The sequence below is a fragment of the Arachis duranensis genome, chromosome 1, assembly GCF_000817695.3.
Source record: "Arachis duranensis cultivar V14167 chromosome 1, aradu.V14167.gnm2.J7QH, whole genome shotgun sequence".
NCBI lineage: Eukaryota > Viridiplantae > Streptophyta > Magnoliopsida > Fabales > Fabaceae > Arachis > Arachis duranensis.
This window is the reverse complement of record NC_029772.3, coordinates 35,520,224-35,536,875: the sequence shown is the minus strand read 5'-3', so window position 1 is coordinate 35,536,875 and position 16,652 is coordinate 35,520,224. Positions and strand designations below refer to the sequence as shown.

The 16,652-nt window shown below is 33.9% G+C and overlaps 1 protein-coding gene across 1 annotated transcript; it reads right to left on the bottom strand.

Moving 5' to 3' along the window:
- Positions 1–7,958: 7,958 nt before the first annotated feature.
- On the bottom strand, positions 7,959–8,721 carry LOC107485392 (30S ribosomal protein S13, chloroplastic-like). Its single transcript, XM_052259834.1, has 3 exons — positions 8,617–8,721; positions 8,323–8,547; positions 7,959–8,243 (listed from the first exon to the last, which is right to left on the bottom strand). Exons 1-3 carry the CDS (start codon positions 8,719–8,721, stop codon positions 8,184–8,186), a joined length of 390 nt encoding a protein of 129 aa, XP_052115794.1. The 3' UTR covers positions 7,959–8,183.
- Positions 8,722–16,652: the final 7,931 nt, after the last annotated feature.

The window sequence follows — 16,652 nt, the reverse complement described above, 5'->3', positions numbered from 1 at the left end:
GGTGCACGACCGAAAGTTGTGCTAGAGCGGTGCTGGCTTGGCGCTGAACGCCCAATTCTTTCCACGCGAACGCATGGCTCACGCGTCCGCGTCATAGCCTTTTAATGACCACCCACGCGATCACATGACCCACGCGATCGCGTGACCCTAGACTTGGCAAAAATAATATTTCGAATAGAGAGTTGTGTGAGTGCGAGGCTACCCTCACGCCAGTAGCATCAAACGGGTCACGCGACCGCGTGACCAACGCGACCGCGTCAATCAGTATAAGCGCAAGTCGCGCGATCGCGTGCCCCACACGGCCGCGTCACCTGCGCCGCACAGCGCCCCTGATTTGCCAACTATCTTATCTTTCTTTTCTCCAAATCCTATTTTCTCTTCTTCCTTCTTCCTTCTCACACACACATACACATACACACACACACACACACACACACACACACACTCTCTCTCTCTCTCTCTCTCTCTCTCTCTCTCTCTCTCTCTCTCTCTCTCCCCCATTAACAAGGTTTCCTTTTCTTCTTCTCCCCTTACTTTTCTATTATTATTCTTCTTAATTTTATATGTTATTTTCTTTTCTTCTCTTTTCCTATTACTTTCACTATCCATATTTTCTTCCCCTTTTCTTTTCTTCTTTCTTTTAATTGGTGTTGGAATTTATTTGGGTCATTGTTTTGCTTGTGAATTGTTAAAAATATTGTTTGACAATTATATATTTCTTTTAGGGTTGCTTGCATGTTTAATCTAATACTTTCCATACCTTAGTTACCATGCATGCTATGTGTTTGTGAAAAAGTCCATATGGCATCTTGCACTTTTCTACATTATTCTATTCTACTATTTAATGCCTGCTTTTCACAAATTCCCTTTATTATTATATTAAGTGAATTTAATTGTCAATACAAACGTGATAGTTTGTTACGAAGTGATGCTTGATCTATGCTACTCATGCCCTTGCCGGCATGCTAATAAACATCTTGCATCTACTTACCCTCAATGCACTTATTTTATTCCCTTTGATGAACTTTTCACATGTTGTCATGACCATGTGTTCTCTTCATTCATCTTTACCGTGCATTGACTATCACTCATTCAACCCTCTTCCTTGCTTTATCTCTTTAAATTTAATTTCCTTTCTCTTTCCTTTTTCAGAATGGCCACTAAGAAAGGCAAAGAGAAAGCTACCCCCAAACCCACAGCAAGGAAAGGAACAAAAAAAGCATTAGTGGCAGAATCTTCTTCAATCGCAGTCAAGCCCTCAACAAAAAGAATTAAAAGGATCATCAAGGTTGATGAAAAGGAGAGAGCTTTCCCAGCAAAGGACACTGCACGATTCCCGAATCGCTACTGTGAGCAGATATTTCCTATTCTGGCAGCTCGAAATTACAACAATGAACACCTTCTCATCCTTCCGCCTCGTATTGCCGCCTTTGTTGAGCCGCAAATTGCACAAAGACACTGGGGATTTTTACAGAGACAGCCATGACAGGTCAATCTTTCTTGGGTAGTTAAGTTCTACTCCAACTTCCACCTGCCAACCCGGCAGTCTGTCTATATACGTCAGAAGCAAGTCCCTATTACAGAAGAAGCCATTCAGCGAGCCTTGGATTTTTCACCTGCTCCAAAAGGATTGGACGCCTTTCAGAAAGCCGCAATCAAGCGCCAGGCATACACCTTTGACTGGGACGCTGTTCTCAGAGTTATCGCTCAACCTGGCAGCAAATGGATCTTCTGATGCCATCGTTCCCGTCCTAAGAGAATCTCGGCTTCCGCACTTATCTTAGAGGCTCATGTATGGGCACAGATTATGTTCCATTACGTCTTTCCGAGTACTCACAAGTCCTCCTTCACCGCAGACATGGCCGTTCTACTATGGTGCATCCTCACAGACCAGCCTCTTAATTTACCAAGACATATCTGGAATGCTATGAAACATGTGCAGATCGCGGACAACCTACCTTTCCCCGCCTTGGTCTCTGATCTTATCTCAGCAGCTGGAGTATCCTACAGAGCTGGAGACACCAAAGTCATTCTTCCACGGGATGATCAGTATGTCCCTAACGGGAGATATCTCAGGCCACAACTTGCCACTACCAGCCAGTCCACAGAGGATGCTGTAGCTCCTCCACCATATCTACTAGTCAGCTGATGCACTAAATACTGAAGCGATTGGACCAACAAAAAAAGAAAGCAAAGCTCCGAGAGCGCCGCAACCACCACCGTTTCAAACACCTCAAGGAGCTACTTACAGACAATCACAGACCCAATGACGATCCAGGCACTCCGGACTCCACTTCTTTCACCAGCACAGGGAGTTACGACGGTCCTGACTGTAGAGACACTGCCACCAGCCCACCACTGTTCCTGACAGATGGCACCGAGGACGGTGCAAATCCTTAAGTGTGGGGAGGTCGGTCAATACCTGACTTCTGGAGGTAATTTTTCTTCCCTAAACACCAATAAATTAGGATATTTAGTTAGTTTTTCTTTCTTTTGTAGAATAGGATAAATTACATATTAATAGATTAGTTGCATGCATGTTCTACTTGATTGAAAAGATAATAAGTTTCTTCTAAAACTCTATCTTTGGAACAAAATTTCACTAATTTTAATTAAAACTCTTATGTTAAATTTGCTTGAAGTTGTATTTGGAACATGATTTTTAAAGCTAAAGAACACACAACCTGTGAGAATTGAGCCTTTATGCATGGTTACATTATTTAACCATATTTGTTTTATTCTTATGTGTTTACTTCTCTATGATTGTAATCTATATTTTTTTCCATCCTATATGTCCAATGTTTAATATATTTATATGCTGCATATGATTGAGGCTATTAATTGTTTAGCTCACTTATCTAAATTAAGCCTACCCTTTTCAATTACCTTTGTTAGCCACTTTGAGCCTTTAAATCCAATTTGTTCTATAATTTACCATATTACTAGCCTTAAGCGGAAAAATAATTATATACCCCAATTTGAATCTTTGGTTAGTTTAAGATAGAATTGTGTGTGCTAATTAAGTATGGGAAATTGTGGGAACAAAAGATAATAAGGGGATATGTCATGATAATATAATGAGAATTTGGACACCTACTCATATGAAACTATGAAAATCAAAAATCCATGTGCATTGATAAGCTATGTTTAAAAAAATATATTCAATAAATAAATAAGGGGACAAAATTACCCCAATGTTGAGTTAAGAATTCAAAGGTCAATGCATGTATGATAGAATTAAAATAAACAGTTGATACATGAGTATGGAATGTGAAAGAGAATTCTGGGTAGCTAGGTACGAACTCCATAGTTATATAAAATATATAGGTTATGTTAGAGTTTGAGTTAATTAAAGATTCAATTTATAAGCTCACTTAACCATATATGTATCCTTACCCTTACCTTGGCCCCTTGTTCCAGTACAAAGTCATGCTCCTTATGTTCCAGTACAATCTTTATCTTAAGCTAACCAAAGATTCAATTGGTATATTAAATGCTTTTGATTAATTAGGAAAAGAACAAAATTTAGGGAGCATGATTAGAGAAGGATAAAGTGATTACCCTATACACTGGAGAGATTAGAATATACATACATCATCAGTGAGGGTTCAATGCTTAAAATTCTATGTTCCCTGCTTTCATGAGCTACCTTCTTGCATTTTTATCTGTTCTTACTGTATGAGAATTGAATTAGTGGAGCTTGATTTGTAATTGTTTTGAAGAGCTTATTTATTCTTGATCAAGTGGACAAGGATCATATAGTTGCATTCACATATATAGGTTGCATTGCATTACATGAGTTTTTTTTACATGTTCCTACTCATTTATTTTATCTCCTTCAACTAAGCATGAGGACATGCTAATGTTTAAGTGTGGGGAGGTTGATAAACCACTATTTTATGGTTTATAATGTGTTTAATTGTGTGGTTTTATCATGATCTTTACCCACTTATTCATATAATTAGCATGCATTTATATTTCCTTCCTAAAATTATTACATGATTGAAAACTTACTTCCTAGAGACTTTTAATTAGGTATTTTAATTCTCCTTTACCCATTTGATGCTGTGATCTATGTGTTAAGTGTTTCAGGCTTTATAGGGCATGAATGAATTGGAGATTGGAAAGGAAGTTTGCAAAAATGGAAGGAATACAAGAAATTAAGGAGATGACCAGCGAGAAGTGACGCGGCCGCATGGCTCACGCGACCGCGCGAAAGAGAGAAAATCGCAGTGACGCGGCCGCATAGCTCACGCGACCGCGCGGATTGGAAAAGCATAAGTGACGCGGAGGCATGGACGACGCGCCCGCGTGGAAAAGCAAAACGCTGAATGACGCGTCCGTATGAATGATGCGATCACGTGGCGTGCGCGATCTGCAGAATTTTAGAAGTCGCTGGCAGAGTTTCTTGGCCGGATTTTAACCCATTTTTTGGCCCAAAAACACAGACTAGAGCCAGGGAACATGCAGAAATAGAGGAGAACAATTCATTCCACATAATTTTTAGTTTTAGATCTGAATTGGCTCCTCCCCTAGGTTTTTATCACTTGACATTCATAATTAGAATTTTTGGAAGATTTTGCTTTTTAGCTTTTGAGAAGAGGCCACCTCCGGTACTAGTCATTATACTTTGCTATTTACTTTTTACTTATTCTTCCATATCATTATTCTCTCTAGAGTTGATATTGGATTGTTTTCACAAGTTATTAATATAGAATAATATTTTTATTTAATCCCTTTTCATCTTTTATTTATCATGTCTTCCTTTAATTCCTTTTTATATGTTATGAGTTCTACATTCACAATGAGCGAGTAGTTTCCTAACTTGATGGGGAGTTGATTGAAAGGAACCCTTGAGTTGGGATGCTTGAAAGGATAATTATAATTGGGTTCATTGTTGGAATGCCCTCTATTCACAGACACTAATCCTTTTCAATGAGCGGATTGAGAATTGTGAACAGAAACAGCATTCCAACGTGTTTGACTCTCCCTTACCTAGTAAGGGGTAACTAAACAGAGCAACCTTCAATTATCAATTAATCTTGAGAGTACTTCAACAAGAATAGGGCTTCCAACTAATCTACTCCCAGTCAAGGCTTTTATTTAGAATTAATTAAATTCTCTATTTTAATTTCCTGTTTATCAACTCAACCATTTTTGAAAACACCTTATTGATAAAATAGCACATCTCTCTGCAACTCGTTGGGAGATGACCTGGGATTCATACTCCCAGTATTTTAATTTTAATCTTTGTGACAACCCTTTTTAAATTGATAAGCAAATTTTCGGATGGTTAAGGACTGTACTTGCAACGTTTTTCTATTAATAATTTCTTAACTTGCCAGTTTCTGCCACGTCAAAGACCCAATAGAGCAACGGTCCCAATGAATGAATACATCATAAGAAAACTTAAATCAATCTAATGCATACTAACCTGTCGAAGCTATTGGATCACCTCACAATTGCCATCATGAAAGCGAAAAAACAGCTCCATGACCACAAATCTAGCTTTTCAATTTGACCCAAATTCCAATCAGCAATCACTCACAAATCATCCCCCTCCCTAAACCCTACCCTAAACCAAGTGTGTATGAGTATTAATAGCTCAATAGTTCAGTGTACATTATAGAAAATTGAGTATTAAAATCAATGGAAAATTACAAAACTCAGATTTAAAACACGCAAACCCCAGTGGGAAATCAGGAACACAATTGCAAACCCTAATAAAATCACTGCATACTGAAAACGAAGAACCTAACAGAAAATAGAAAAAGAATCTCTCTTCATGAAGACAGAGTTCAGAAAAAGAATCAAAATTATTCAAAGCTACTTATGAATTACATATTAGAAAACCAAATTCAATCTGATGCCTACAATTTCTGGGATATTCGGAGAGCATTTGAAGTGTTTTCATATGCATCATATATAGATCTTATTATGTGTCTCTCTTTCATTGTGTTTTTTTTTCCACATGCTTCTTTTCCAATTGCTGCTAGAACCAAAAAATTAGCCACGTTTCAACTAACAAACCTAAAAGAAGTATGCATCTATGTACAACACAGGTATGTTTCTTTAATCTCCAAAGAAAAATTAATCAATTAGGAAGTGAAGTAAATAAAGAGTTATCTTTATCTAACCAAAGTAATTAAGTACCTAAAATTAGCTAATTACCATACAATCAAATTAAATATCAATGAAACCTGTTAAACCTTAAAACCCAATGATAGAACAGCACGAGCAATACTAATGAATTAAGTGTTTTGCATCATCCTAATTAAGACAATTGTTTCCTTTTTACTCTAGGAAGATCAGTTACAGATAAAAAATGACAAAAATATGGCCTCATAAAAAGGGATAGTTAAGAATGAAGGTGAAATATATCAAACTTACACTGGGGGCAACAATAGGAAGGCAGAAATTATGCTTCCTGAGCAAGAGAAAAGAAAGTAATTAAGATCAATCATGATATAGTAGATACAATTGAAGTAATTAATTTATAAGTGTACTTTGTACAGAATGAAAGGTAGAAAAAATATTAGAAGTCAATGCTCTCTGAAACACAAAATAGAGAAAATCCATCATAAAAAGGGGAAGGAATATCGTAGCAACATGCAAAAAACCAGGACGAAATCAAGACACAACTTTTTTCACTTCAACCAGGGAAGCAAAAACAGATCGAAATAACTCAATTCTTTAGGGTTTAAAGAATTTTCCACTATTTTAACACAATAGTTTTTCGAAATTGAATGCATAAAAAGGCATAATACAACAGTTAGAAATATAAGAGATAAATAGCTCCAATCTGAAGCAAATGGTGAAACAAAAAAGACATAACAACAACACTTATTAATTATTTAGTTCAACACCCAAGTAAACAGAAGGAAAAAAAAGATTCAGACAAGGAATCAGAAAGAAATCAGAAGAGAATGGATAAATAAGACCAAAAACAATTACTGTTACTGGAACACAACATCTTATATCAAAACAAAAAAATCCAATTTTCAAAATAGAATCAGAAAAGAACGCCACATGATGGAAGGGGACAGAGAAAGGACAGGGCCGTCGTAAAAATTCCCACCTAACTTTTTGTTTCCCAAGATAAGAGAGAGGCAGAGTGACATGAACCCTAGGCTGATTTCCTCTTGAGAGCTATCACCGATCTTTAAATGAATCTAACAAATCAGACCAAAAAAAATTTGTTCCCATGATCCTTTTCCATGAACCCTAATCGCACAGGTAACTATATCAATAAGGGTTAGGAAAAGAAAGAAACCTGAAACACCAAGATATCATAGCCAAAAACAAATCCAAGAAGGGGAAGAAGTGGGAATGGAGATTGAAGCTTACCGAATGAATGGATTGATGAGAGTAAGGCTTGTCAGTCAGTATCCACACATCTACTGCTCTCAACTCTATTCTTGCTTCTTTATTTTGATTCAATCCGTATTCTATAAAAATACTCTTTGAGAAGCAGCTACTTAAACACTTCCAAACCACAAAATCATCACATTAATAAGCAATAACTTTTCTGTTTTTCTTCTACCTTAACAATTTGAAATCATTCATAGTTCAATTTTCTCTTCTACCTTCATATTCTTGTTGTTCTTTCTCAATAAATACTCAATGATATGATCCATCCCTATTCATAAAGAAGTTCGGCAAGCTTCAGCTCTATATGAGGAAATTCAAATTATTAGTCTTATTAGCTTCTCTAATAAGCACCCAACCCCAATTTGGTTCAACAAAATACTATCTTAATTAGGAATATGAAAGCTAATCAAATTTAATTAAGCATAAAGCAGAGTTTGTTACACACAGAAAGCATATATATAAGAGGAAATAGGAAATGTAAAAGCATATATACTCCTACTACTTCATGTGGACAGTACTTTTAATGTAAAACAGATGAAAACACATAATCGGTGGCTTTCTCAATTAAGTAATCTCCACACAGAAATTAAAATTTCACTAATTAATCAAGATCCATATTATGTATAGTTATGAGCAGTGAAATTAAGTAAAGCTGATATTGGATCAGAGAGAGGGAGAATGAAGAGGTACGAACCAGGGATCGCTGGAATATTCGAAGAGCTTGCCTTTGGTAGAGAAAATGATGAGTGCGACTTCGGCATCGCATAGCACTGAGATTTCGTTTGCCTTCTTCAACAAACGTACCTATCTACCTATCCTCTGTAACATTGAATCTCCTTCAATCTCCTTATATTCAGCGCATTAAACCTCCTCTGAGAAAATCAATAAACACATCAATAAAGTAAACTTTCTTCTTAATTAATTGAATGGTCTAAGAGAAAGGAAACTAACCAAATCGCCTTCAATGACGTATTTGGAGACTTCATCTCTAAGAGTGATGAGATCCTCTTCGCTGAGATCCTTAGTAACCTTGTTGTCCATGCTTATATCACAGAGAATCTTGCGAGCTCTGCTCCTTCCGATTCCATGGATGTACTGTAGCGAGAACTCGATTCTCTTGTTGTTTGGAATCTCCACTCCGCCAACTCGAGCGCACTCAATGCTTAACACTCTCACCTGAGCACACAAATTCGAAAGTAAACAAAGAAATTTCAGAAATGTAAGGTAGAGTTTGTTTTATGTTACCTTGGGAGGGTTGATAACAGGGAAATAGACGGCTCTAGAAAGAGGTCTAGGGTTTGAGATTAGGGCGAGAAAGGGAGCTTTGGGCATCGCTAGCTTTTGTGCCATGCTCGAGTTGTTCTTCTTCTTTCTCTGCTGCTAGAGAAAAAAAACATAACATTGATGATAATAAACTTCAGACCATCTCAAACCATAGAGAAAGAAAACACCTACCAAACCACAAATCAAAAACAGCAAAAACACAAAGAAACCCTAAATCAAAGATATTAAAAATCCAGTACCAGACAAACCATGAAATCGAGAGAATGCCTACACGAGGGGAGTGGTGGTTGAGACCTCGACCCAGCATGCTTCACCAAGCATGTTGACATTCGTGAGCGCATAAAGCCTGTAACAGAGATCTCAGTCTCTCAGCATCTCTGGCATCTCACCGGCTGACAAAAATCCTTTTGAAGATACGGCGTTTGGGAGGGAGACATATACCTTAGGAAAATGAGGATTTGAGACACAGGGAAAGCGACAAACAGAGCGTGAATGGCCAGAGATTATCCGAAGCAGGGGGAGTGAGTTGGCTATGTATGAGAGAATGAAGGGGAAGGTGGGATTTAGGGTTTCAAAAGAGAAACAGAGAGGACAGCATGCCTTGAAGTGAAACCTAGATAGACAATTGAGGGAGACCATAAGGGGATGAATGAAACGTTTAGGTTAGATGCCGTTTTGATTTTTTTATTCTGGGTTATTGAGGGGTTGACGCGTGGCTGTATAAGCCACGGCTATTATACAATAGATAGATAGGTATATTTTAATTTTAATTTTTCATTTTTAATTTTAATACTACTAAAAAATGTCATGTTGCACATTTTGATTGTCAAATTAGTAATTAGTCATTGATATTGATAATGATATATAAAATAGATAGAGTGATTGAAGGAATGAGAGAAATAGAGAAAGAAAGAGGGAGGAGAGGAGAACTCTTTAAATTTGGAGGGAAAGATTTGATTTCAATTGTAATGAGGGAGTGACATGTGCCACATTTTAGTTGTAAAATTAGTAAAGATGAGGCAAGAATTCTTTAATTTTGGAGGAAAAGATTTAATTTCAACTACAATGAGAGAGTGACATGTGGCACATTTTAGGTTGTAAAATTAGTGAGGGAGAGAGGAGAATTCCTTAATTTTGGAGGGATCCAATTGCAATGAGTGAGTGACATGTGACACCTTTTGGTTGTAAAATTAGTAAAGAGGATGGAAGAATTTTTTAATTTTGGAAGAAAATATTTGATTCCAATTGCAATGAGAGAGTGGCATGTGTCACATTTTGGTTGTAAAATTAGAGATATATAATAGATATAAACTTTACCAAAAATTTATTAATTTACTTTATCTATTTCATTGTTAGTATTGTGATTAAAGTTATCTGTTTTAATATTAGTATTAAAATTTAATGATATTATGGATTGTTATTCTTATTGTGCCAAATTAAGATACTATTGTTGTAGTACTAACTAATTTTATGTCTATCTTTATATTAGTTGTCTTTAAAATTTGAGATTTAGTTATTCTTAAAATATTAAAGATATGTATTTTAAATTTATTAAATTTTAATTATTTTATATTTTTTATTTACATAAGACTGATTTTACTGGTTTAACTAATTATTTATTAATTAAACCAATAAATTAGTAAACTAGTAATCTAGCTGATTTAATTACCGGTTCTTACAACTTGAATCAATGCTCTTATTCTTATCGTCATTATATGCATGCGTATGTGTTTTGATAAATGGCAACATATGTTTTTTTATCGTTTATGAGATAACTAGTATTTTTTGAGTAACAAACTTAATATTTTATTCGACTGCAACATAATTTTTTGATTGACTGTATGGTAAATAAAAAGTATTATTGTATGACATATATTATATGATATAAAAGTTTGATAAGTGATTTTGAAAAAAAAAAGTTTTGACCAAGATTTAACGAAATTTTTTTTTTACCATTTTATGGTGGATAAAATCAGATTTTTATACGAGGATTCTTGCATCAAACTCAATCATAAACTTGTCAAGAAATCAATTATGCATGAAATGAGGATAATATGTCAAAGAAAAATCCAATAAGTAAAGTTTAGTTGTAGGACTTTAATTTTTTACTTGTCAAGGATAAATTAAGTTTATCTCTCTATAGAACTTTAGTTTTCACTTGTCAAAAAGATAAATCAAGTTTATTTTTTAAGCTAAAATTATATTTTAATCAAAATAAAATAATTTTTATCTTATGATTTTAAAAATCCAAAATTGAGAGAGAGTATCGATCATACACAAGATACCATAACTTGAAATTTAAATTTGCTGAAAATTAAGTCTAAAGGATCGATTCCTATGTTAAATGAGGATCGATCTTCACGTTATGCTGAAGCTAATTTTGAGTAAATTTAAACTAGAAGATCGATCGCTAAGTTTAAAGATCGATTCTATATATACACCATTAGGAACACAAAACCCTACCAAAATCGTGTGTTTTGAATCATTTTCCTTCTCTATGTATTTGCAACATATATGGGTGCATAGAGACATATAAATAGAAGTCTTGAATTATTGTTTCAGGGCACAATATTCTCTTATACTATAAACTTTCATTGTGATTAAATTTTATAAGTTCCAAAATATTTTTCATCAATATTTGAGAGGTAGCTTAAGATTACTCATAGATCTTTATTTGTAACCATCTACTCTTTGAAGAGATCTCATTATTTGTTAAGCTCACTATCATATATTGTAAAAGAAGAACTTTGTATCTTTTTATTGATTATTGAGAAACTTATAGGTTGTTTTCTCTAAGTGATGAAACTTGCTAAACTCTATAGTCAGTGATGATACCTAAGATCATTAAATACTCAATGAGAAACACTTGAAATTGGTATTACATCGAGTTCTTAGAGAAGGAGTATCTAAGTAGAGTGGCTTAATCGAAGTGGTGATCATGAGGTGTTTATCAAGTGTTCTATTTTGTAGTGGTTTATCAAGCACCCTATGAACTTGGTGATATATTAAAAATCTCTGTATCTTGGTGGAAAAAATTAGACGTAAGTGAAGAAGTTACATTGAATCAGAATATATCGTGGTTGCACATCTTTTTAAACCTTAAACTCTTTACTTTTCTTGCTATTTACATTTTAAAGTGACGTGAAAAGTTGGCTCCTTATAAGTGCTTGAAAACTTGTTCAAACCCCTGAAAAAGTTCTAATACGAAATCACTCACATTAAGTTTTCATTTATTTTATACAAGTAGTACGAAAAAAATATTAAGTATGTGGTTTAAACGCGTGATATTCGCTTATAATATCATGAAAAATACAAATACAGCGCTTTGTTTACAAGTACATTTTTGCAATTTAAGTTACCATCTATATTCCGCAAAATTTTTAATTTGCCATTAATGTTTAATACTCTATTTATCCTATTATTGAGTATATTTATCTTGTGCTCTAGGAAGCACGGATACGACACGTGACACGGGCGCGATACAGCACGAATATGCAGACACGTTCTTTTTAAAAAAAATTGGATACAACACGTTTAAGATACATTGTGAATTAAAATTTAAATAATATATTAAATAATAAAATATCATATTATAAATATAAGAGTAAATATAGTTGTATAAAAAATTTTAAAATTTTATAATNCTACTTTTGTGGTCTCACTAACATAAAATTTATCAATTTCTTCTCCTCTAAGTCCATCATCCGCAGACACCATAGCTTTCATGTCTGGTTCGTCTAAAGATAAATACAAAATTTTATTAAGATCTGAACTATTACCATCAACTACATCACACATGCTAATATCTCTTTTCTTGTAGTCTTCACTCCTTTTAAATAAAAGTTGAAAATTAGTATGAATATATACCAAATTTTCAACTCTAGAAGGATTCAATTTGTTTCTCCTCTTGGAATGAATGAATGAGTACGCTCCAATTTTTTTTAGAGCATGATGAAGAGCTAGGTTGAACAAAAAATTTCAATGTAATCATTTGAAGAAGAGGAGCAGAAGATCCATAATTAGACCAACAATATTGTGGGTCTAACTCCCATCTATCTGTAATTGAGTCAAAACTAGAAAATACTCCTCCAAACATAGGGAGTTAAGAAAATTCGAACAACCTTCTTTCTATCTTTAATATCAGAAAAATATCTTTTTAGACACTTGTTTTTCTCCATAAAAATTTCTTCATCTTGATGAGAAGCAACTCTATTTGAAATTTTTTGAAGTAACTGTGGACTATAATACCTATGCAAAATAAAATAAATATATATTATATAAAACATAATAATTATAAATTATAATAACAAAATTTAAATAATTATTTTAATAAATATAAATTTACCTTGGATTCGAAAAATGAGCCATGAAATGAAATGAAGTACTACTCTTTGTTCTTCTGTCAATTAATATAGAATAAACCACTTCATAAAAGGAGGAATGTTCATCTTATCTCTTCCCTTCATGTCTATAGATTATTTTTTTTACTTTGTCTATTGTAGTATCTCACATATCATATACTAAGTGAAAAGTTGGAGAGTCTATATCACAAATTTGAATAACTTCATATATTGGATTTATGAAATTGATTATATAATCAATTTTATTCCACTATAAATAAGTATTCCATTCTTGATTGATTAACATTTTCTGCAAAGCTTGCTTGCTGAATTTGAACCTTTTTAACATTACAATTGTTGATGCAAACCTTGTCTCAACAATAGAAAGACGCTTTAGTGGAACATACACATTAAAGATTGCCAATTTATTGAGTAGTTTATGATGAAGTCTTTTATGAAGACGACATCATCACATACCTCTGTGATCTAATGACATTAATCATAGGTAACTTAAGAATTCTTTGCAGCACATATATTTTTTAAGGCCAAGTCTAATGTATGCACCATACATGAAGTCCAAAAAATGTGATTATAATTTTGTTCAATAAGTGACCCAATACCTTTGCATACCGAAGTATTGTCAGTTATGATTTGGACCACATTTTGAACTCCAACCTCCTTGATTACTTCCTTGAATAAGCGAGCCATGTAGAATCGATCTTTATTTCGTTCCAGAGATTCATCAACAGCTTTTAAAAAAATATGACCTCCCTTACTTATGGCTATAACATTAGCTAAAGATCTTCTTTGCATATCCGTCCACCCATTAGCAACAATTATAACTCCTTTTGAGCTCCATAAATTTTTTATTGGTTGAAGCATTTTTTCAAGATTCTCCTTTTCTTTTTGTAATAATATTGTTCTCAAAGTATTATATTCAGGAGGTAAATAGCTAGGTATTGCATGACTTGCAGCAAAAGTGTAAAAACCCATATAGTAAATAATTCTTGCAAGATGAGCTCTTTCATCATTATTAGAAGCTTTTTTCAAAGAACTAACTCTTTTTTTTTCTATTAAGTCAAAGATAGTACTAGTAGTATTTGGGAGAGGAATAACTTGTGTTGAGTTAAGAAATTAACTAATTAAATTAGTGATGACAAATATTATTGGGCAAGATAAATAATTAGTGTTGATTAATTAATAATTGTATGTTACTAACTATTTATAAATATGTTGCAGGTCAAAATTAGTTTAGCAGTCCAATTGGAATGAAAAATAATATAGCAAGGCTGGTGGGTCAATAATATAAACGAAGCCCATAAGGAAACAAGGCTGGAAAAATCAAAACGGGCAAAATGAAGTGATTCGACCCAAGCCCTAGTACTTCACTCAGTTCAAACTCTTTCCATGTGCTTCAACCAAAAGCAACGTACACTTCTTTGTCTCAGTCAAATCACAGAAGAAAGAGAAAGAGCTTTTTCCACACGCCATTCACAGAAGAAGAAAGAAAGAGAGAGATTAAGTTTGAAAGGCAGAAGTCTAATCATCCATTTCAAACCAAATCAAGCTTAGGTAAAGGTTAAAGGTAACCAATTTCCGTTTACATGCATCAGATCTTCTTCTCCTCTTTCCAACTCTCTGCAAGTGCAAAAATGGCATACAAGGGAAAGTTACTCTCTGCCCTAATCTGCTGTGTATCTACGGTCACAAGTGATTCTTGGGGACCAAGTAGCTTCTTAATGGCTCAGATTCGGTTGACCATTAGAAGACTCTTATGGTTGCTGCTTTATGGCTTTCGGTCAAGATAGAGAAGTCAGAAGCAAAGTTTCTAATTTGAAGATTACTTGAAAAAATGTGATCGGTTGGGTTGGTAAAGCTCAACGCTCAAGAAGTTGACCTAGGAAGGTGAACCCAGCAACATGCAAGGAGATAAAAGAAGCTTGCTGCTCATTCAGAAGGTAAGGAGAGAAAATCAGAGTTTGGTGAGTTGTGTTCTGTGAAGTTCCTCTACTTGGATAATGCTTTCTTTCAAAGAAGTATTCGGCCAATATTGAAGAACTGTGTCTGAAGTTTGCATATCTGGTTTTGCACATAGCAAAGAGGCTGCTAATGAAGTCAATATCCTTCATGTTTTACAGATTGTGATGTACTTTTCTATGTTTATCTTTCTGTAAATTCTTGTGAGAAAAGGCATTGTGAGAAAGCTCAAGTAAAACCCATGAGTGAAAAAAGGCTAAGTGATACACTTGAGAGAAAAGCCTAGAGTTATTTTCTGATTTCTTTATATTGGTTAAGTGTCTTGTATCTTGTACCTGTAAGGTATTTCTTTCTTAGTTGGGTTAGCACTAAGAGTGAATAGTTAGGTGTTAGCATAGCCAATGTCAAGTTAGGTTAGAACTTGAGTGTGAAATTGGTGTATGTAATACTTTTAACTATAGTGGAAATTTCTCCATTGTTGTGGAGGATACTGGACGTAGGTTTCATAGCACAATGCAACCGAACCAGGATATATGCTGGTGTTAGCTTTTCTCTTCTCTGCTGTGTTCTGTTTTCTGATATTCATGAGACAAAAATAAATTGTCTCATAAATTTTTGCTGCTAAGTACAAACAGAATCAGAATTAAAAATTTGATTTAAAAGGTCATGACATTAACTTAAAAAGAAAAGTATAGATTCAATCCCTCTTCTCTAAGCTTACCACAACCTTCAACTTGCCTATTTTTAGAAGGCAGTAAGACATGAGACTGATCATATGTTCTTGTAGTTTGTTCATCAATCTTCTTTAATTCTATTATATAATTTGCATTCACCTTCTTACATGCATCAATTTAACTTCTTGCTATTTTTAATAAATGTGCTTTAACTCTTGAATATGATTTTGTAAACACTCTATCACAAAAATTGCATTCTTAATTTTTGTTTCTACCGCTAACATTTGCATTCTTATTCAAAATCTTGACATACATCCAACGAGGGAGTTTTGGAATGTGATTCTCAACAATTATGTATTTATTGAAAATAATAGAGTTAAAAAGAACATTTAACTTTGAATCTGAAAAAGACATTATTCTGATAAAAAAATAATGATATTTAATATTGATTATATATAATAAACTAATATTTTTTATAAATTAAAACTTTTATTAAAATAATAAAACTACACATTAATATATTACATTAATGAAACAAGCACCGAATTATATAATAGACTAATAATATAAGGGCAGTGCTATGGTGAGGATGGTAAATTTTTTCAGCATGTGAGAAAAGGAGGTAGATATCCTCTAATGGAGACACGTGTTAGAGTGGTCTTGGTTAGAAGAGATATATTCAGCTAGAGACTCAGGTAGTGCAGATGTTGTAGGCCAGCCTGATGTTGATTAATGCAAGATTAGATTAGCAGTAATTGTGATATAGTGACAATTAAGTTATTGGATTTTTGGGTGTTGACTCCAATAGTTTTTTGTTAAATAGTGGGCTTATGTTATTACTGATTGGAATATAATAAAAGAGATTGGGGAGATAACAAGAAACAAATAAATGGATATAGACTTGCGTTATTTGGGCTGAGTAATTATTTTTTGTAGTTAGATTATTTTTGAAAAATAAATATATTAGTCCTCATTTAATAATAATAATAATAATAATAATAATAAT

What these genes read in the sequence shown, in the direction of transcription:
- LOC107485392 (XM_052259834.1), bottom strand. Translation starts at nt 8,721, where the DNA reads ATGGCACAAAAGCTAGCGATGCCCAAAGCTCCCTTTCTCGCCCTAATC. An exon ending in CTGTTATCAACCCTCCCAAG is followed by an intron (nt 8,548 to 8,616) that starts GTAACATAAAAC and finishes TTGTGTGCTCAG; the next exon opens with GTGAGAGTGTTAAGCATTGA. An exon ending in ACGTCATTGAAGGCGATTTG is followed by an intron (nt 8,244 to 8,322) that starts GTTAGTTTCCTT and finishes TGATTTTCTCAG; the next exon opens with AGGAGGTTTAATGCGCTGAA.